Source organism: Tupaia chinensis, unplaced genomic scaffold, assembly GCF_000334495.1.
Source record: "Tupaia chinensis unplaced genomic scaffold, TupChi_1.0 Scaffold000285_1, whole genome shotgun sequence".
Classification (NCBI taxonomy): Eukaryota; Metazoa; Chordata; class Mammalia; order Scandentia; family Tupaiidae; genus Tupaia; species Tupaia belangeri.
The window spans coordinates 40,645-63,729 of NW_006159769.1; the positions used below are offsets into that span (position 1 = coordinate 40,645).

Consider the following 23,085-nt stretch of genomic DNA (forward strand, 5'->3'; position numbering starts at 1 on the left):
TGCAGGGCATGCATGTGAGTCCCCATGATCAAGGACAGCTGAGACTGGGATAGACTGTGGTGTAAAGACCCTGTTGGAACAATCTCTCTTTCTCTGAAGAGATAAATGAATAAACCTTTTATTTTTTTTAAATGGAAAGAAAATCCTGAGTTGAAGGTTGTTTTGTTACTGCAACAAGATGAATAAATAAGAGAGGCAATTTCATATTTTTAAGTTCTTGAAAGTCTGTATTTTAGGAATATCAAAGAGAAACATTAAAGATTCTTAATCCAAAGCATATTCCACTCCGATTCAAGCAATTGAGACTTTCACTAGTAGTAATAGTGAAATGTCAGGTCTCTACCACTGGTAATGATAGAAGGGAGCTGACATTAACTGATCACCTGCAATATGCCACATACTATCCCATAGAACACAATGCATTTAACTCCCATAACAACCCTACAAAGTAAATTATACATATAACACATATTACCACCTTCTTATAAGTCGAAGAAAATATGGGTCAGGAAATTAAGTGATTTGCCTAATGTTAGCACTCTGGGGTTTCTGGTTCAGGTGAGTCTAGCTCTAAGTTTATTCCCTTTTTACCACTGTACTACTACCATTGTACAGTATATGCCTCTTTCTTCACAACATCCTCCCCACCCCGCACACAGGCACCTAGCATAAAGCCTGGCACATTCTTAAGTGTCAAACATACTAAACTATATTGCAAATTTCCCCAAATGTTGTATATCACAAAGTATATGCCAGAAAAGTTAAAAATACAAAAATCTTCAAACTATAGACAAGTTAAAATTTAATATTTGTCATACATCTGAACAAAGTAGCTAAAGAAGTCAGAGAAATAGATGAACTGATGTAAGTAGATTAATAAACGAAACTTCTTGTATGTCTAATCCCCTCCTCCCTAACAGAAACAAACTTAAATAGCAAAGTACATGTTTCAAAAGAACACAGTAAAAGACATTTAAATTCTGATCATATAAAGCATTCACACATTTTTAAAAAGTATTAAGGTTTAAATGATTAAATAGACAAAGAATATGAAATGAGTATTTACACATAAGGACATACAAAATTTAATAAACACTTAAAAAAGAATCCTTTAGTAGCCAATGAAATATAAAATGAAAAACATTTTTCAATAGCCAACTGAAAATTTATTTTTAAGTGATAAAACGCAGTGTCAGCAATAACATTATACTAAAACTTACCCTTTATGTATTATCGGTGGGAATATTAGTTAATTCTTTTGGAAAGTAAACTAATGGTAAAAATAGTCTTAAGCTATTTATACTCTTGATCCAGTAATTTTACTATGGAAGCCTACTCTAGGGAATAATCCTAAATATGGTAAAAGCTTATGTTCAAAGACAGGCATCATTCTCTAACAGGGGAGGAAAATCACAACCTATGTGTTCATAGTAGAAAAGTAATCTAGACCATTAACAATCTATTTCATATTGTATTTGTGAAGACTTCAGTAATAAGGGGAAAGGACCTAGGTATACCATTACATAAAGGAGGTAAAATTCAAAATCATATACACAAAATCAGAACTTTTACTAAAACCCCACAAAACTATAGCTAGGAAACAAACATGCATACAGATTAAGACTAGCTAGAAATATTTTGAAAATAACACTGGTTGCTTTTTGGTATTTTCTAAATTTCCTTATTTAATAATGAAAGCAAAAAATCATATACATTAAATTAGTAAGAATATACTCAATAAATTGAAAGAATTCTGAGGAAAAAAGAAAACATTAAATAATTCATATGCTTTGGAAAGTCAAAAATGCTCTCTCAAGGAAGCAGAGAGAAGTGGTATAGTGCACTAGTTAACAGCAGACTCAGGAATGATACTGGGTTAAATCCTGATTCTACTACTTACTAAGCAGGTGATCTTGAAGGAAGTTACTTGATCTCTGTACTTCAGTTCCTTTGCTTATAAAATGGGGAAAAATAATAGTGCCTATATCACAGAGTTGTTGATGAATATTCAGTAAGTTAAAACATGGCAAGCATTTTGAAACTGCCTGGCGCACAGTAAGCATACAAGTATCTGTCCATCTACATTCATATATAGTGTCCTGGAAAGGAATTATTCTTTTTGCTAGGAAACAATAGATATATAGAACTAGGAGTTCATCAAGGCCATGAATCAAGACTTCGTCAATATTTCTTATTCACTGACGTAAGCTTAGAAGGTACTCAAATGCATAAATATATTCTTTCAGTAACCAAGAGTTATTTCCTAAAACCAAATTACTCCTAAAATAATTAAGACAAATATAAAAATACTACCTTGTTGATATCATCTGCTGTAAATCCACTTTGATCTAAGAGTTCTCTGATTGCTTCAATACATTTGTTAAAAAGCGGAGAACAAAGAAGTTCAAATCTTGCTCTGCAGACACATATCACACAAATACACATACAAAGAAATATACAGAAAGGTTTAATATACTCAAACATCTTTTTCTTGTGAAGAGTAATGCCAAAACTTAGTGTGATAGTTCTCTGAATGATGGATAATAAACAACAGCAGTGCAACAGCACAGGATCAAAGGGGAGTCTAAGTTATTCAACTATGTATGTAGGAAGATATTATCAAATTCAGGTGAAAGTCTCTCTTGCCCATAGCCTATTTTTTTTATAAGCTTTCAACAGTCTAAGAATACATACCTAAAATAGGGCCTATTTACCCTACTCAAATATTCACTGTAAGTTTTTCTATTTTTATATGTCGAAGCTTTAAAAATGATTTCTACTTATATTTTCTTTCTTTTTAAAGGATTATTTATTTTATTTTATTTTATTTATTCATTCATTTATTTTCATTTGACCAGAGAAAGACAGACACACAAAGAGAAGGAAAGTGAGAAAGCAAGTAACCAGGTATGGGACTCGACCCATGGTCAGCCATGTGGTAGTGTCCAGTGCTTTAACCACCACGCCACCTGCTGGCCCCTCTACTTACTGTTCTTTATAGTCTACATACTACATAGTATATATATTTGGTCTTTTTGACTCCAGAGAAGCTTGAATGGTGGCGTATAATAAAATTTTAAGATTCATGTTCATGAAAAACATATTCCCTTTTCAACATCAAATTGAATTTGAATGCAAATGACTGATTTTAAAATGTGTTATCTTTAGCTATTAAAACATACTTTTGGATCAGGCTATGGCTTGTGATTAAAGGAGACAAATCTCCCATGGCCTATCACATAGTTTGAGTACCAGACTTGGTGGCTTGAAAAACATGTCAGGTTGGGACCAGCTGGTGGTGTGGTAGTTAGGGGCGCTGGACTCCCACATGGCCAACAGTGGTTCCTGTCCCCAGTCTGGTGGCTTGCTTTCTCACTTTCTCTGTGTTCCTGTCTGGTCAAATTAAAATAAATAAATAAATAAAGTTAAAGAGGTTTTTGCTATAGGGTGCGTGCGCTCGCCAGACAGACAGAGAGAGACAGACAGAAAGCGAGAAATCATCCCACAGAGGAGATGGCCATGCCGCAATCCCTTCTCCTCCATTCTCCTCTCAGAATCCTGGGCACGTATGCGCATGTGCCCGGCGTGAGTTTAAGTCACCAGGTCCAGGACTCAAACCGGAGTCGACTACGTGGGAGTCCAGCAACATCGCCATTACGCTAACTGCTGGTCCCAAATTAATTCTTAAAATAAAAAAAAAAAGAAAGAAAAGCATGTTACACACATGTGCATGTGCATCCCCAAATTTCAAAAAATGGATAGAGAGGTAACCAGCAGTTAGCGTAATGGCTATGTTGCTGGACTCCCATGTAGTCGACTGTGATTCGTGTCCCAGACCCGGTGGCTTAGAACTCATGCCAGACGCATGTGCGTGCGTGCCCAAGATCCCGAGAGGAGAATGGAGAAGGGATTGCGGCATGACCATCCCGCCTGGGGGGTGATTTCTCGCTTTCTGTCTCTATGTCTCTCTGTCTGTCTGGCAAGCGCACACGCCCTATAGCAAAAACCTCTCAAAAAAAAAAAAAAAAGCTATTTAGTGTGACAAAAATTTGGACACCGAAAGTAAAGACAGTAAAGTTCCCCTTTTAAACATGGCTAATAGGTCTGGCTCTAAAGCACAGTGGTCAAGTGAGCTGGATCCCACATAGCTGATGACATGCTTCAAGTCCCAGTTCCAGCTGGCTTGAAAAACATGCCAGGTGAGTGTACGTGTGTGCACTCAAAATGCTAACAGGATGGAAAAAGAGACTGAAGCGTGACCATGCCCCCATAGGAGTGCTTTCTCCTCAACTCCTCTCTCTCTTGCTTGCAAATGTGCCCACTGGCAAATAAAAAAAGAAATTAAAAAGATGGCTAATAAATCTCAAATGAATAAACAAAAAACCCAAGGTGATAAAATTATACCTAAATAAGAATGCACATTGAATTGTTTAAAAAGTTTTTGAACTTGGGTTTTACCTGGATACATTGCAATCAAAATCCTGACCTTCATATAATGAGTCAAGGAAACAATTGGCACTTCCCAAGGTAGACAAAGAATGTTTTGCAACTTCAGCACTGTTCATCAATTTCATCATGGCTCGTGCATTCCCTCTCACGTCATGTTTGAAGGATCTAAATTAAAAACATAGGCTTTGAGGTTTAAAATGACTAGATTTAAAACTTATTGCAACTAAAATACATATAATCCCTCTTAGAATGGTAATAAATTATTAAATCACACCGGATTTTAATATATGGCTTATAATCCCTCTAAACTGTCCTAAGAACATTTTCTCCAATCAAAAGATGGCTATCTTTAGGAAAGATGAATAACCAATTTACTTAACATTTTTGAATTGTTGTTATCTACCTTAATAATTGCCTGTACTTTGAAAAAAGTACGTTATCATCTTTTTGCAGATGAGACAAAGGTTAAAGGAGATTTATGCAACTGCGTCAAAGCCTTCTATTTCATCCTTCATAATCATAATACAATCATTATTTAATGGTATAAAATGACCTCTCAAGCATTAAAAAGAAAACAAAAAGGGACCAGCAGATGGTGCAATGATTACATCGCTGGACTCCCACATAGTCAACTGCAGTTTGAGTCCCAGACCCGGTAGCTCAAAACTCACGCCAGGCACATGTGCATGCATGCTCAAAATCTTGAGAGGTGACTGGAGGAGAAGTGACTGCAGCATGACCATAAGCCCCTGAGGGCTGATTTCTCGCTTTCTGTCTCTCTGGCAGGTGCATGTGCCCTATAGCAAACATCTCTCAAAAGAAGACAAATAAAATATAAAACTCTTTCTTCAAAGAAATTTGACACATACAAAATATGTCAAATTACAGTTTTTCTATCTCCAATATGAGTTAGTTTTTAAAACTGCTTTCTAAGTAGTGATTAATGGTTTCGTTTAAATACCTTTATAACAGAAAACAGCATACATACTTATAAAACAAGTGAAAAATTAATATTTTTCTAGGTTTTTTTTTTTAATCAATTAATGAGTTTGGTCAAACTAATGAAAATACTGTTTAAACTAATTTTTTTTTTAAAGAGCATCAATGTTGGGACCAGCTGTTGGCGTAATGGCTATGTCGCTGGGCTCCCATGTAGTTGATTGGTGGCTTTAACTCATGCTGGGACTGTGTTGATTGGTGGCTTAAACTCATGCTGGGCATGTGTGCCCAAGATTCCGAGCGGAGAATGGAGGAGAAGGGATTGTGGCGTGGTCATCCCCCTGGGGGGTGATTTCTTGCTTTCTGTCTCTCTCTTTCTGGTGTGTGCACATGCCGTATAGCAAAAGGGTATCAAAAAAAAAAAAAAAAAAAGGGGGCATCAATGTCTAAAATATAACTATATGTTTTATTCTTGATATATCCAAGCAGGATTAGCATTTTGAGTGAAGTAATTATATTCAGTTGTAAGACTAAAATATTCCTTATAGCAGATTATTGATTAAATAAATACTCCATAAGACATTAACTTATGGAATATGATGACATAATAATGTGATCTTTACCAGATCCAAACTTTTAGCAGGCAGTGAGGCATCGGTGCCTTTAATCTTATTTATCCAGACAGTAGAGCAGTACATAAAGAATTGAGAAAATGAACTAAGGTCCGAGTTCACCCAGTTCAGTGTCTGTTGGTCTCTCTTCACTCAATGAAAAATCCAAGCACACTTAGCTTGGCAGCCTGGTCTCTGTTTCCTTGCTATTATCTAGCTAGGACCTTGTAACTCTAGATATGAATATAGGTAGTTTCCAAACACTGAAAACAAAACAAACAAACAAAAAAACCCCACAACACAAAATACATCTTCCATGGCAAGAGATAATTTAAAATAGAAGAGAAAATAAATAAAAACACTTGAAAAGAAACCGGGACCAGCAGTTGGCATAATAGCTATGTCGCTGGACTTCCATGGAGTCAACCACAGCTCGAGTCCCAGACCCAGTGGCTTAAACTCATGCTGGGGGTGTGTGCGTGCATGCCTAAGATCCTGAGAGGAGACTGGACAAGGGTTTGCGGCATGGCCATCCCCCCTGGGGGGTGATTTCTTGCTTCTCTCTTTCTCTCTCTCTGTCTTTCTGGTGAGTAAATGTGCCCTATAGCAAAAACCTCTCCAAATTAAAAAAAAAAAAAAAAGAATACTCAAAATGTTATCATCTAGGCCATTAATACTCACCTCTGGAACTCAGATGCTAGATACTGTGCTAAGGTCTCTGTGAAATGTGCACCACCAATGTTATCATCAGTGTTCGTTGAAAGAACACGATATATTCCACTGTTAACTTCCATGACACTGAGAGATAAGGATGTCCCTCCAAGTTTAAACACCAAAATATTGCTGAAAGACAAAATGAGTAAATGATTAGAGAATCACAGTATTCTTTTTAAAAAAATAGTTATTCATTTAATTTTACTTATTATCATTTTTTTAAATTTGCCCTAGGGCACATGTGCTCCCCAGAGAGATGGAGTGGGGGGAGGAGGGGAGGAATAGGAATTGAGAAAGCAAGCCCCCCAGTATGAGACTCAAACTACAGTTGCCCATTGTGGGAGTCCAGCGCCTTAACCACCCATACCACCTGCCAATCTGAGAATCACAGTATTTTAAAGCTACTGGGTTCTCAGGAAAGTCATGATGCATTTTTACATAGAAAAACACATCATGGGGCCATCACGTGGTGTAATGGTTAAGGACGCTGGACTCCCACATGGCCGACTGCAGTTTGAGTGACGGACCTGGTGGCTTCCTTTCTCACTTTCTCTCTCTTGATCTCGCTCTGTCCCTCTCTGGTCAAAAAAAAATTTTTTTTGAGAGGTTTTTGCTATAGGGCGCATGCACTCACTAGAAAGAGAGAGACAGAGAGAAATCACCACCCACGGAGGATGGCCACACAGCAATCCCTCCTCCTCCATTCTCTTGGGATCTTGGACACATACGCACGTACACATGCCAAGTGTGAATTTAAGTCACTGGATCCAGAACTCAAACCGCAGTTGACCACATGGGAATCCAGTGACATAGCCATTATGCTAACTGCTGGTCCCTCTCTCTAGTCAAATGAAAACAAACAAACAAACAAACAAAGTTAAATGAAATAATTATTTTAAAAAAGAAAAACACAGGAACCAGCAGTTAGCGTAATGGCTATTGTCGCCGGACTCCCACGTAGTCGACCGTGGTTCGCGTCCCAGACCCGGTGGCTTAGAACTCATGCCGGGCGTGTGTGCATGTGTGCCCAAGATCCCGAGAGGAGAATGGAGGAGAAGGGATTGCAGTGTGGCCATTCTCCCAGGGGGATGATTTTTCGCTTTCTGTCTCTGTGTGTCTCTCTCTCTCTGTCTGGCAAGTGCACGTGCCATATAGCGAAAACCTCTCAAAAAAAAAAAGAAAAACACATCATGACTTTCCCAACAACCTAATAGGTTGGGCAATTAGAAATCACTTACTGTAATTTCTTTAAATTACAAATGAAGAAATTGAAAATCTCATGAGTAAATAAGCTATCCATAGTCACTTAGTGATAAAACTAGCCCAAGAATTCAGATTTTCAGAATCTAAGTCAAAGCTGTTTTTAATTTAGTCATGTTTGTAAAATGTAGTCTTCTGAGTAACTCAAATTAAAGCATTAACTTTTCCAAGTAAGTTAAGAAGGGATTGGTGATAACAGTGAATTTTAAGAGAACTGAATAAAGAATTTCTGTCCAAGTAACGGGGGCCAGAAGGTGGCAGGACAGGTAAGGTGGTGAACTTCCACATGTCCGACTACAACTTGAGCCCCAGACCTAGTGACTTGAAGATCATGGTAGGCGCACATACAAGTGTGCCCAAAATCCTGAGAGGAGAATGGAAGAAAAGGGATTGCAGTGTGGCCATTCCCCCTGTGGGGATGATTTCTCACTTTCCTTCTGTCTTTGTGTCTCTCTCCAGTGAGCACACACCCTTTGGCAAAAACCTAAAAAAAAAAAAATTACACAAGTTACTACTGCAATAACTTAATTCTGTAACATATATGCAAAACTAGGAGCTAATTCTCTATTTTCTATGTCAAAATTAATAATTTCTGTATTTATGTAGTTTATATAAAAATAATTAGTGATTTATAAATATTAGTTTAACTGTGAGAAATGAATGAGGTAAAACAACTAGGTAAAATTAACACAGTAGCTAAATAAATTCCCTTAAGTTGTATAACTATCAGGTCTATTAAGGGTTGACAGCTCAATAAAGAGTATGTCTTACTATTTCTCCATCAAAATGTCTCAAATCCTCACAATGGATTTCCTCCTTCTCCTGCCAAGTCAAAAGTATTTAAAAGTTTACTCAGTTTTTCTAAACATGCTAATAAGTAGAATTGGTATTAAAATCAACAGCGCCCAAGCTCGAGTTGGAATTTCATCAGGCCTATAATTTACAAATCTTCCTTCAAATAAAAAATGAGGGTTATAAAATAAGGGCAGAAAAGCTCATCCCTTCCTCATTATGTCCATTCTCTGCTTTCCTGGTATCTCTTTCTCAGTTATTTGAAAAACTCTAAGAGTTCCAATGTCTTTTGATCCATGAAATTTGGGTTGTACCATATTACATAACAATCCCTATGGATATAATTGCTAAAATCTAAAATGTTTTCTCCTCTGAAAAAACTTAGAATTGCAAAGATGTCTTTTACCTCTTTCCAGTAGGGGAGTCCTGTCCAATTCCATAAGCAAGAAGAGCCGCAGAGGGTTCATGTATTAATCGCAATACATTAAATCCAGCAGCTCCAGCTGCTATTCTGTGAACAATTTGCCTCCAGTGAATTTAATATCACAACATGTTCAACTTGTTGACATTTTAAAATAAGCTCTGCTAAGGATTTTATGCAATAGCAAATAAGGTTTCATAAACACAATATGAAGTATAATGATCTTTAGAAAGAAAACAAAGTAACAAGAAATAAATAGATGTGACTCTGTAAGAGTTTACCTTCTCTTTAAAATTAAAATGTTCACAGCCCATTCATTTTCTTTTCTTTTTTCTTTTTTTTTGGAGAGGTTTTTGCTATAGGGCACGTGCGCTCACCAGAGAGACAGAAAGCGAGAAATCACTTCCCAGGGGGATGGCCACACCGCAATCCCTTCTCCTCCATTCTCCTCTTGGGATCTTGGGCATGCATGCACACGTACCCAACAAGAGTTTAAGCCACCGGGTCCGGGGCTCAACCCACGGTCGGCTACATGGGAGTTCAGCGACATAGCCATTATGCTAATTGCTAGTCCCCACAGCCCATTTTCTTTACAAAAAAAAAAACCAATATGTGCATAAGACAGAATAAGGAAAATAAAACTTTGAAAATGCCTATGCTAAAATAAAAAAAAGAGTTCATTTTCTCTGGGGGGTTCATTTGGGCTCTCAAAGTCTAGAAGAGGTACCCTCCCTTCATGTTACCCAGAACGCTTCCCATTCAAATTACTTAATTACATTACCATAATTGTCTGGTTAATTGTGCCAGGTCAGAAACCTGGTCTTCTTTACATTTATATACTCAACTCCAAATATAGTGGGGCTTCAATAGAAAAAGCAATGAAAAAACATTTTTTGAATAAAAAAAACTTATAAACTTCAAAAAGAAATAAAAACTTTATAGAACATTTTGAAATTTTCCAATTTTTTATTCTAGGGTTACAGTTGTTAAAAGTAAATAAAGGTAATCAATTCTCTGCTTCAGATGCATCTTCCATCATTGCCAAAGCTCCCTATGGAACTCCATTCAGCAAAACAAAGGCATCCATGGTCACTAATTACATTTTCATAAAGACCTATAAAAATTACAATGCAGAGCCAATAGGTGGCATGGTGGTTAAAGTGTTGGACTTCCATCAAGTCAACTGAGGTTCCAGTCCCGGACAGGGCTTGCTTTCTCTCTTTCTCTCTCTCTGGTCCAATTAAATAATAATAATGATGATGATGATGATGATAACAACAAATGGAACTAAGCAAGTAAATAATTCTTTTAAAAAATTATAATGCAACTTTTTTGTTTAGGTGTTAAGATCTAAGATGAATAAATAATCTCAAATATTTTCCAAAATTGCCCATTCTTAAGTTAATTCCTGTATAAACCTTAATAAATGTAAAACTAAGGCAAAGTGATTCATAAACATCAGCTTAACTTGGTAATTAAAAATGTTCCTCATTAAACAGCTAATAGGATGTACCACATTTAATTTTATGTTCTTTTGGCATTTCATAAAAAGGAATATCACCATTACCATACTAAATTATTTACAAATACAATTTTACTGCCTATGGTATCTTTCAAATACAAATTTACATTTTATTACTTAGTGATGTAATGTATTTCCTATAATTAAGCAAATACGTTAAACCCTATAATATACTTACCCAAGAGCGTTTTTCTGCTTTTCTCCAAAATCAAATGGAACAGTAATAACTGCATCATTTGCATCTGAGCCCAAGACAGAATGCGCTGTTTCTGTATGTTAAAAAATATATAAAAATAAATTTTGATGCCAGGGAAAAATAGGAATGCTTTTCTCCCCTGAAGTTTATTAATTTATGCCAAAGATCTTCTCAATAAAACAAATTTCCAATTCACTCAATTGCACCCTGTTAATTTTCTTCTCTTACACTCTCAAATGATGTAATGTTCTGTGGTTTTTGGTGACAGTTTGTGAACAAAAAACTAGGTATTTTCTAAAAAGCCTGGCTCCTAAGCTTCAAATCTCCCAAATGAGACTGGTTCCACAGAGAATGAGCTTCTATTGGGCCAATGTGAAGACTAAGCATCATAACATTAGCTCAATATATTAAAAGGCTGCCCTCCATCCCACAAATTTATAACAATCCTGGAGCTCAAAGAGTCTTACAGATGATTTATTTCAAAACTCCCCAAACTGTTCCATGTTATACTGCTCAACTCAGAGCCTTTCTCTGGAGTAGTGATAAAAATCAGACCTACTTAATCTGCCTAAATTATTGAGAGTACACTGTCAAGCTTAGAGAGAGAGATTATGTTGACTATTCACCAAGCTTATTTGTCCACTGGCTCTTAAATTTCAAAGGTGCAAATCTGGCCCAATCCATTATGTCACTCACAGGAAAATCAAATTCAGAGAATGTCAATCATTTAATCAAAGTCACAAAGCCAATTAATTAGTGGCCAACTCAGGTTTATAATGTAAGGTTCTCCTAAGATCCAAAATTACCTTTTATAAGTAAATTTTTAAAAGGTTATTAAAATGAACTCTTATTTGTTCAATACCTTTCATTTTACTAAATATCAGTCTGGCAACATCTTCAGGGTTAATGAATTTTGTTTCTTCTCCAGTATCTATTTCATACCGTAATTTCCCATTTTTTTCAGTTACCTATAAAAGAAATTTTAAGTGCACTAAATAAGAAATAATTTAAATAGAAATGTAAAGTTTCAAATCAACACTGTATGTCATAACCTTAGCAATTATTCTGTACAATATGGAAGCAATAATAGAACCATACTCACTAAGCATTTACTTTCCATCATGTATTTCTGAGCTTGTGGATCATCGGAGCTGTCCATTTAAAAAAGAGAGAGAGAGACAGCTAAGTATTAAAGTCACTATTATACATGATTTAAAGACTAATTTTCAAGTCTTTAAATACAAAAGAAAAATTACATGGAGCACTTGCAATAGTACTAGTAATTCTACTCAAGTGTTAATCTTCTCATTTGAAAGTAAATAGTGCTTTCTTGTTTTAACCTTTCTATTAACAGGTGCTATCCACTTCTGGTGTCTTTTCATAATATTAATGTTCTATACCATATACTTTGACATGTATGACCCTGAAGACTCAACCACTGAGATGAAAAAAGCAAAAGGAGCTAAGATTGTAAACTAAGGGCAAACCAGGATAATTAATATCATCTTTCTTGCTTGATTGCTGAACATAAACCAACACTCCAAACGAATGAATTTATATATGCAAAGGTGAAGACTATTATAGACATGTATATATAAACATATTTACAATAATGTCCCAGAGTAAGTACTAAATTAATGTGTATGATACTGGAAAAATTAAAACAATGGTGTTATATCACTCACAATAGTAATACAAATTTATGCAGACTACAAAATGCCTCACAAATATTACCTCACTCAATCTTCGTAACACCCAAGTTGGGTACATTTGGCATTATTTAAGAGATAACAGGTTGGAGGACCAACAGGTAGTTAAGGTGCTGGATTCCCAAAAGGCTAACTGTGGTTCAAGTCACACATGTGTGTGTGTGCCCAAAATTTGGAGAGGAGAATGGAGAAGGGATTGTGGCATAGCCATCCCTCCTTGGGGGTGATCTCTCACTTTCTCTGTCTCTCTAGTGAGTGTATGCACCCTATAGCAAAAAATCTCTTAAAAAAAGAAAAAGTGATAACAGGTTCAGAGAAGAACAACGACTTATAAACTAGTAAGAGGGACAGCCAGTAGTCAACCCCAGGTCTTCTCTGTTATTATAGACATGTATATATAAACATATTTACAATAATGTCCCAGAGTAAGTACTAAATTAATGTGTATGATACTGGAAAAATTAAAACAATGGTGTTATATCACTCACAATAGTAATACAAATTTATGCAGACTACAAAATGCCTCACAAATATTACCTCACTCAATCTTCGTAACACCCAAGTTGGGTACATTTGGCATTATTTAAGAGATAACAGGTTGGAGGACCAACAGGTAGTTAAGGTGCTGGATTCCCAAAAGGCTAACTGTGGTTCAAGTCACACATGTGTGTGTGTGCCCAAATTTGGAGAGGAGAATGGAGAAGGGATTGTGGCATAGCCATCCCTCCTTGGGGGTGATCTCTCACTTTCTCTGTCTCTCTAGTGAGTGTATGCACCCTATAGCAAAAAATCTCTTAAAAAAAGAAAAAGTGATAACAGGTTCAGAGAAGAACAACGACTTATAAACTAGTAAGAGGGACAGCCAGTAGTCAACCCCAGGTCTTCTCTGTTAGGCCACAACTACTAACTCTTTGCCATACTGCCTCCCACTCTATTGTAAATGACCATGGTACTTTTGTCCCTTGAACAGAACTATGAAGAACCTGATTCTTGGCCTAGTTTCACCTAGAAATTAAGATAAAATAGATTAGTATCTTTTCACTTAACCCTTTTCCAAGGGACTGTTGCTAGTCTATTCAGGCACCAGGCTTAAATGTTTAAGGGTTGAAAATTAAAATTAATAGTGCCTAATTGCTTAAGGTTTATAGATCTGAGGACTTTAACATGTGTAAATAAGAGGCAGACAAAAGAAGTTTAAGATGGACTAATTTGACTTAGGACTCTGCAATCCCTGCAGGTTCTTTGTACTTACCTATCATCAAAAAATCAATTAAAACGAGAAAAACCAGACAAGTAGCTTGCCCACACCACATGACTATTAATGACATTCAGATCTTCAGTAGGTTAGTATTAATCCCACTAAACCTACTACTTGCCTCCCTTTTCCTAAATCCAATATTGAGGCTACAACCCAGATGAATAGTTTAAGAGTAGGAAAAAAAAAAAGATAAAGTATGCCCACAATGGGTTTTGTACCAATATTATAATTTCAGCCTGATACTGGTTGTTTTCTTTAGAATTTAAATAAACTAAGATAACTTGGTTATTAAGTGTAGGTTATAACCTACCACTCAGATCAGATAATTTGCCAGTAAGAAAATTTCATGGAATATATAGAACCTTTAGAAAAAGAAAATATTTCTCCATTGCCATGTAAAGAGGGCCTCTCTCATCTGTGGACAGAGCACATGTGGCTCTCAGGGCCATGAGGCAAGACACTGAAGACTAGTTAGCAGAAGCAGAAAGCAAAGAATGTAGGTGACAAAGGATCACTGATATCATCAGAAAGTAGCAGACTGACCCACCACTACATGTCAATAAAAACTTTATTTATAGTCAACATCAGGATTAATTATTTAGCAGAACAATGAAGGTGGTGGGAGGTTAGTATACACAGCACCTCATTTACATCAAGGTCTTCAGGAGGCAGAGTTAATCCTACCATTGTATCACAGCTTTACCCAGCAATACCATGTTCTCTTCCTCCTTAAATTTCTTTTATAGTCAGCAGGCCCGGAGGCTTAGTGTACAACAGCACTCACATGCTGCAGGGTGTTCTTCTCCCCCATTACATTATCATGCCTTACATGTCTAAAAGTGCTTTTACATTCATCTGTTCATTTGATCCTCACAACACCCCTGTGAGGTAGGTAGGACAGTGATTAGTTTCCCTCTTTACAGATGAGGAACCTGAGTTGTGGAATGGTGAGAAGACTTGTCTAAGTGTGAACAGGTAGTAATGGTTGGGCCTAGTTTTTAGGCAGGATTCCTGGGCTTCCTTTTTTACTGTCTCCCCTTATTGCAACTTTCCTCCCTTAATATATTAGAGTTTTCCAGCTTACTTCTTCAGGACCTTTTCCTTAAGTTTCATTCCATATTAGGGCTATTTCACCCATTAGATTTTCACAATACCACTTCCAAACTTTAACTCCATTTCTGACCTTTAGCACTTCTCTTATCTCCTATAAATCCCTGCCTATGTACTTTGCTACCATTAATAAATGTATATAGTATAGATCTAATTCTCCTTCAAGTACTTCCCCATTTTCCCAGAAAATCTAACCTATGTACATTAGTGTTCTCCAGCAATAACTGACACATATCCTTCCATAAAATGGACTGAATCAACTGAGACAACAGGTATATATGTATGTATGTCTGTGTGTGTGTGTGTGTGTGTGTGTGTGTGTGTGTATGTGTGTATCCACTTCAACATCTTAAGACATGTTCCTTTAAAGCAAGGAATATAAGTCTGGTGTGCTGCTTACAAGCTCATAATTAATATTTATACCATGGACTACTTCCTTAAAGTATTAACTGTTGGCAGTATTTCAAACATACATTATGTTGCTGTGACTGAAAATACTAAAATTAAATTTTATTCTCGTTTTGTCTTTATAAAAGTTATTTAAATGTTTTCCAGAAATGGGAGATGCTAGGAAAAAAAACAAATCACCTAGTATGGATCTCTCAATTTGGAGATAAAGAAACTGAGGCACAAAAAGGGCAAGTGGCTTGCCCAATGAAACAAAACTGTGACAGGATTTGATTCCAAGAGTTTCAGAATCCCAGCGTATTCTATACCACCTGCCTCCCCCATCCATCCCTTTTTTATCAGAGCAGCTTGCCTGCTGTGTACTCATGAACTCAGCAACTACAGGAGTGGTCCCTCTGTTACTCTATTTCTTACCTATGTATACTTCCAGCATTTAGGTAAACACTCAAGACTGCCAAATATAAAACAAAAACTTTCTCTCTCCTGATATGCCCACTCTCTTCCCCATTCCCTACTTCTAGATTACACAACTTCTTATATTTCAAAAACTGCTATTTTTACTTCCTGAAAATACTATGTAAACCACTAAAAGTTTTAAGTTAGTTTAATAGCGGTCAGTAATCATTTTCCTTCTAAAGGAAATTGGAGGTGTGAGTTTCACCTTCATCTCTCTGGAGTGTGTGTATATGTATGTGTGCTGGGAAGTAGGAATGGTGAAGAAATCTGTTGAGGGCTTGTGCTTTAAGAGTTATCTACCAAAGGCAGTTTCTATCCATACTGCCCTCTAGTGTTCCCAGCGTTAAAAGGGAAACACGGTTGTTGCCTTCTGCCAAATGTCATTAACTGGGTGAACTTCTGTCTACAACATTTGAGAAAAGAGTGACCTTGGAAAGTTCCTTAGAAGAAATAATTTCTAAAGCTTGCTCTCTATTATATACTAGACATAAAAAACAGCTAACAGAAAAGAATGCAATTAGCTAAAAGACTGGAAACAAATATAATCCAAACTGTTTCCACAATATTCAATGGCAACCAAAATTTAGGTATAGCTTATGCATATGAAAGGACCCAAAGATATGGAATGCAAAGAATTTACTTACATTTAATATTTTATAAAACAGCCAATATTTCATCATATCAAAGATTATTAATACGAACCATAGCACTCCACTGTGGCTCCCTGTCAGTTCTTAATAATATTCTCATGTTGACAGAAGACTAAGAACCAGTAAAATGAAAAAGGGAAAGATGGTTTGACTATTAAGAGTGCTTACTCAGACATGTCAGAGACAATAGCAGCAAAAACATGAGACAGGGGTACAAATACATGTTGTGCCAATACTAATCCAATGAGCCAGAGAGACACAATTAAAACATTAATATCCCAAACTACACGAAGCAGTCACATTAAACTAAAAAAAGATTCAATCAATGAGGTCATGGTGTACAGCATATTTCTATGTCTTGTAAACTGATGTGCCTCCCTCTATCTTTACCTCAGCCAATGTCTTGTGCACTAGTAACTCAGATGTGCATAGTGTTTTTAAACTTTGAAACCTTTTCATATTTGACCCTCACAACAACCCTGTGAGGTAGGCAGGACAGAAGTTATTATCTGTCCTCCATTTTACAGGGGACGAAACTGTTGTACAGAAGTAAACTAACAGTGACAAAGCCAGGACAAAGTAGTTCTCTTGGACTTGGCTCCATCTTCTATCAGACTACCCCTTGCATTTCTGAAAGGTCTTTCAAATTACTGGAAAACCTCGGGAAAAGGAACTAGCAAGAATGGTCCCTATTCAGTTTATCAATGGTTCATCCACTCTTTTTTTCTGAGCACACAGAAAAGGAGCCAAGATACCAGAAGATAGGTGTTGGAACTAGACTTCTACCAGTGTAGAAATATACCCTCTTACAATTGGTTCCTAACTTTTGGTATTTGAAATCAACCTCTGAAGCAACTTTTCAAGCCCTAGCTGAAAAGCACCAGTTGCCTCTTCCACTGCTGTGGCCAAGCGTCTGACTGCGATGACAGCATCCCTGCGGAGCTCATTGGCAGTGTCTTGCTGAGCACTGGCCTCCTCACCAATAGCAATCAGCCTGTCCAGTTTCTCTTCCTCACGTTTTGACAGTTCTCGTGCCAATCTCCTGTTTTCTGCCAATTCAGCTGCAATAGTCCTGGCCACTGACCGCCTTCTTCGCCTTGCCCACCTTGGAGCAGGCTCACTGGTCAAAGGCCTATGCCCACCAGAAACAAAATCAACTCTGGAAGAGGAGACTGGAGGCCGCGGTGTACAGGCTACACCAGGAGTGGTTCGGATGGTGCTGGTGCAGGGACTGGGATCACCGGACACACCCAGTCTGGTCATGGGACTGCTCTGACAGGGAGCAGCTGCACCTCTGAAAAGGTTGTGGGAGCTGCTGTAGCTGGGGGTCCCTTGAGAGCACCCTGAAAAACAAAGCAACAATGTTGCAGAGGACATTCCTACTAAGGGAATGCTTGGAGCCAGCAGCAGAGTTGAGACAATTACAAAACTAAGGTAGTCCCTGGAAAGGCTTTGTCCAGAAGGGATGAGAAATTTAATTTGGGCATTTGACCTGTTGTAATCCTAACTCCAAAACCTCCCCCTTGCTTTCCTGAACCCCTTTCCATTTGCTATCCAAACTGCTGTATACCCACAATCCCACTTCAAATAATGCTAAAACTAATTTGGTTCTAAAGAACATGGCTAGGTTTAAAGAGTTCCAACACCTTACACACCTAGGGTTGGAGCTTCTTAAAACCTGGAGCTCTTTATCTTACCATTAGGGTTTTGTTTTTTTTGTAAGGGTGGGGATAGGGCAAAAATAGGGACAAGTGCTACCTGTGATTAACTCACATACATTCAGGAGGCCAAGACAGAAAGCCCAGCTTCGGGAGCTCACTCATGGCAGATACTCAACTAAGGGCTTAATAGCTTAATGCCGAAGAGGACACTATCCAAACATACACTTATGTTTGGAGCTAAATGACTTTGGGACCCCAATTCTTCACATGCTTGGGAGTTACCTGCACCCGAGGATTCATCCCAGGAGTCCTCGAGGTCACTGGTTTCTCGCATCCGGTCACTGATCCTCAGCTGACAATCCTCATCTGATTCCTTAACTGTTTTCAGGATAGGCTGATGATCAGCTGCCTGAGTCCTTTTGGTTTTCAGAATGCTGGTTCCCTCTTCCCCTGGGGTGTCAGAGGTCACTAAGTTCTGATCACAGTGCTTGGCCCATGCAGCATCCTCCATTAAGTTCTCTGGGTCAGTCACTATCTGATTTCGGAGAAGCTGATCCAACGTATCATAAAAAGGACAGTGTGGCGGATCACCCACACTCGTTGCATGGGCAACATAGGCTTTTAAGTATAACGCCTTCAGAACTTTAAACTTGGAGCGGCACTGACGTTCGGTGCGGCGGAAGCCTTCCTGCTGCATTCGCTTAGATACAGCCTGATAGACATCTGCATTGTGATGCACAGTCTGGAGGCGCTGAATATATTCTGCCTCGCCTAGTATGGAGAGAAGAGTTCGTGTCTCCTGTCTGGACCACCGGATGCCCGCACTGCTATTAGTATTGGCCATAGTGGGCTGGGAAGGAAGGCTATTGAAGCAAGCTCCTGGGCAGCAAGGTGCAAATTTGAAGGTGTGGGGAAGTTCTGTGTGCTCTCAGTTTATTTCCAGGAGCCAGCCGATTCTGCCCTCTCAGGGCTAATTGCTGAGAAGCCAGGTCCAAGGACCGCATTTCTGGCTGGAAGGCCACAGGGGAATGAGAGTTACAGGGAGGGTGTAAGGATTTCTGGCAGCAAGTTAAGTGGTTCTATCTGTGACTAGGTCATACACAGGCAGAAGGCCAAGACTGAGAAAGCCCAACTGGGAATTCATGCAGGGTGGGCATTGGACTAGGGGCTTATTGGCTTGGTTACAAGATGACTGGCTTCTCCACAAAGGGCCCAATACTTCCCAAGTTGAGACCTGGTACAACTGTGTATCTGTCAAATCAGTACTGTCTAAGTATAAGCTAAGGGGGTAAATAACCTGGACTATGAGGCAGTTAGCTCAGCAGAAACACTAATAGGACCTTGGTATAAGTATCTGTGAAGGGCACTCATGCTTTACTAACTCTAGCCTAAGTGCATGCTGTGGCTACATGTTACTCATCTGACAGTCACTAATGTACTCCTTTGCTGGAAGGTTAACTTTCAGGGCCAGAGAAGCAAGCTTAAGTTTTTCTGCCAATATAAAGTTTTTTTCACAATATGTCAGAAGACAGATATATCATTATTCCAACCACCTGCCCTCATATAGAGATTAAACAAATGAGAACGTATTGTTGTCTACCAGGGAACAGATCAACGGAAATGTTCTATATCTCAACAATATCAATGCTAGAATCTTGATTGAGAGACTGTCCTATAGTTTTGCAAGATGTTATCACTGGGATACCACGGTTATCTCAAAGTGAAGTTTAATTAAAAAACAAACATATTGTTGGTTGCTCAGTGATTATGGCTTCAAGACCCATCTATAAACAACTTCCTGCTATTTTTCAGAGCTTATAATTTAAAAACATTTGACATGAACTAATTTATTTCTAACATAGAGTCATACGCCACTTAATGATGGGAATACACTCCATGAAATGCACTATTAGGTGATGTCGTGGTCAACCAAACATCACACAGTATGTTTCATTACTATACACCTAAGTGATATGGTATAGCCTATATGCTCCTTTTAGGAGCTCTGTTGCAATATATGGTCCACCATCGAAATGTCATGCATGGCATAATGACATTCTTGTCATGGCAGACCACATATACAATGATGGTTGCAATTAGAGCATTTACCACATAGCCTAGGCCACATCATCTAGGTTAGTATAAACACATTCTGTGATGTTCATACAACCATGAAGTCATTTGATGCTGTATTTCTTAGGACATGTATCCCCGTTGCTGTGACTATACTAAGTTTTGCCAACAAGTGAACGGATGTGGGAATATTATCATCACACAAATTTGAATTATCTCCAAAGCACTGTAATTTTGGGTTTATAGAATAGATATCCTAAGGAAAAAAATAAGCATCAACTTCAATTTAACTAAACACGGGTGAGATTTTAAAAATCCCATTGTATGAAGAAATAAATATTAAATCTATAATCTTCAAGTAGTAAAATTAACATGAGGAAATTTCTACTTAATTCTCACTAAACAAAGTAGAAAAGAAAGAACCTGGAACTGAGGGTAAGGCAACCTAATCTGCGGTCTTACCTACTTCATCCCCTCAATGAATGTAAAAATGCCACTTCTATGTGCTTGATTCTCTCATCTATAAATGGGGAGGCACAATATCAGCCCTACCAATTTTATAGGGATGTTGAGAGGATTAAGTAAAATAAAAGATGTGAAAGCACTTTGAAAATTTAAAAACCCTATCTATCAACTAGTACTACTCTAGTGAAAATGAAAACCCTTAATTATTATGGTAATCTATAATTTGAGGAGACAGAAGTCTGGGCAAGCAAGCTCCTTCAATCTTCTAATTAAAGTTACAACAGATGATTAACCTGATTCTTACATAAGATGTTAATTAAGCTATTTCTCTAATGATTAAATTTGTAAGCCAACTGAAAAAGTTAGTTCCCAGAAAGTGTCACAAAAGACCCTCAGGAAGAAAATCAATGTCTACATTGTGATAATTTTGCAAAATTTAACCACAGTGCAAAGTCCACAAATTCTTACAAAGTCTTTCAAGTTTCCTCAGTTAAAAAATATAAAAATGTGAACAGTCCAAATGAACACTTCTGAATGACACAAATGATCAAAACTAAAGGAATGTTGGCATTTACCAGTACTAACAGACCCTCTATCAAACAAATGGTTTAGTGAATCCTACCTTAGAGAAAACCAAACACTAATAATCAAAGGAGAGAACCTACTGGGGCACACTCTGAAATGATTCAGTCACAAAAAGCAATGAAAAAAAAAAAAAAAAAACTAAACTGATGTTTCTAGTTTCATTTCACATTATACTAAAAATGTGTATGATTTTATTAACCATATTTTTAAAAATATTTTTATTCCATACCTTCTGCCAAGGATCTGCTTTACTTTCATTACTGTATTTGAAATATTTCTTATTCTACTTTGTTTTGCTGCCAGCCCAACAACCTGAAAAAGAGCAGTATTATTATAATCCATGTCATTTTTAATTATTTCAAAGTGCTAAAATGAAGGGAACAGTACCTCCTCATTTTGTGAGTAAGCAACAACAGCTGGAGTAACTCTATCACCTGCATCATTTGCAACCACACCAGCCCGGCCATCCTAGAGAAAAAAACAACCATGATAGACTTTTGATGTCAAATATACACTCTCACAAGGCTCCATCAGACATATGTGGGTCAGTGCTACTTAGTCATCTATATGGAAGAAAAATTGCTATATCAATATTTTAAACTTGTAGGTTTAATTACTATTACTAATTATCCAGATTTTATAGAAGGCCTATACATCCCATGAAGTAATGCCTCATTTTTTTTTCCAGTCTCTTAATCTACTCTGTGTTTTCAATAACGGATTAATTACAACCTTTCAGTACAAATAACAAGCCTATTTTTATACCATCCTTACTATTTCTCTTCCTTTCTCCACAAATAAATCGTTTTTCTCTTTTCTACTAATCTCTTTGACTTTTCCTTACAAATGACCCAATATTTATAAATACCGGACCAGGGGCAGTGAAATTCATTATTACGGTTCCTTCTGCTGTTCAGATGGTTGAGGTGAAACCTATAACTCCTTGCCCAGCCTTCTCACTTCCAGAAAGCTTAGAATTTCACGATTAACTTGCTTCAGCGTCAGACACGCGCCGAAGGATCCAGTTTCAGACTGTGGACACCACGCCCCTCCGGGCAGACTTCTGGACCCATCTCTGCATGTCCTGCGGCCCTGGCCCTACAGTCCCAGAGATAGCCCCCGGCTCCGTGCATTCTGCGGTCACCACTGCCTCAAGACTGCCCGCCTGGGGACTCCTGTGGCTCTGACGTCCCCGGGACCCCGCCAATCCCCGGGCATCCTGAAGTCCTATCCCTGGGACCTTTTCGGACATCGTGACGCCCCGATGTCCCGAGTCCCTTCTCGGGCATATTGCAACCCTGACATCCCCTGGGACCCCTCCTCGGTACCATCCTGTGTGGCCCGACGTCCTGGATCCCTTCCCGGACATCTTGTGGCCACGACGTCCCCCGGGACCTCACGCGCCGGCGTCGCCACGAGCCTCCTCCAGGGCACGGAGGGCTTTCCAGAGGAGCTGCGGGGGGCGAGGCCGGGTCCGCCTCGAAACGTCCCCGCAGCAGCGCCCCTCCGCGCCACGTTCCAAGGCCGCGACACGCCATTCTCAAGCCTGGGACTGACCCCGCACCCAGAGGACGGGGGACCGACAAGAAGCCCGTGGCCCAGCACCCCTCAACCCTCTGTCACTCACTTTATAGACGGCCACACAGGCTGATGTGCAGCCCAGGTGAACTCCCATGGCCGCCATGAGGCGACAAGGAGGGCAGCAACGACGGGTCCCTCAGAGGGAACAGCTACTAGCCGCCAAACGTCCCCATCAGGCACCGCGGAGACTTCTCGTTCCCGCCCGCCCCTTGCGTCCGGCCCGCC

At 38.4% G+C, this 23,085-nt stretch overlaps 1 protein-coding gene across 2 annotated transcripts in view; it reads right to left on the reverse strand.

Moving 5' to 3' along the window:
- Positions 1-23,060, reverse strand: part of MSANTD7 (Myb/SANT DNA binding domain containing 7) — a 36,476-nt gene extending 13,416 nt beyond the window's left edge. Inside the window, exons 1-10 of one of the 2 annotated variants that reach the window (XM_006172183.3) lie at positions 22,907-23,060; positions 21,667-21,747; positions 21,509-21,591; positions 12,007-12,055; positions 11,767-11,872; positions 10,887-10,977; positions 9,172-9,276; positions 6,681-6,842; positions 4,459-4,614; positions 2,314-2,416 (exon numbers count right to left, since the gene is read on the reverse strand). In XM_006172183.3, coding sequence (XP_006172245.2) covers positions 2,314-2,416; positions 4,459-4,614; positions 6,681-6,842; positions 9,172-9,276; positions 10,887-10,977; positions 11,767-11,872; positions 12,007-12,055; positions 21,509-21,591; positions 21,667-21,747; positions 22,907-22,963 — 993 coding nt within the window. In that variant the 5' untranslated portion in view covers positions 22,964-23,060. Of the gene's footprint in view, positions 1-2,313; positions 2,417-4,458; positions 4,615-6,680; positions 6,843-9,171; positions 9,277-10,886; positions 10,978-11,766; positions 11,873-12,006; positions 12,056-14,421; positions 17,839-18,438; positions 19,167-21,508; positions 21,592-21,666; positions 21,748-22,906 lie in introns of those variants that run through there. The other variant, XM_014588521.2, reaches the window with a different exon arrangement.
- Positions 23,061-23,085: the final 25 nt, after the last annotated feature.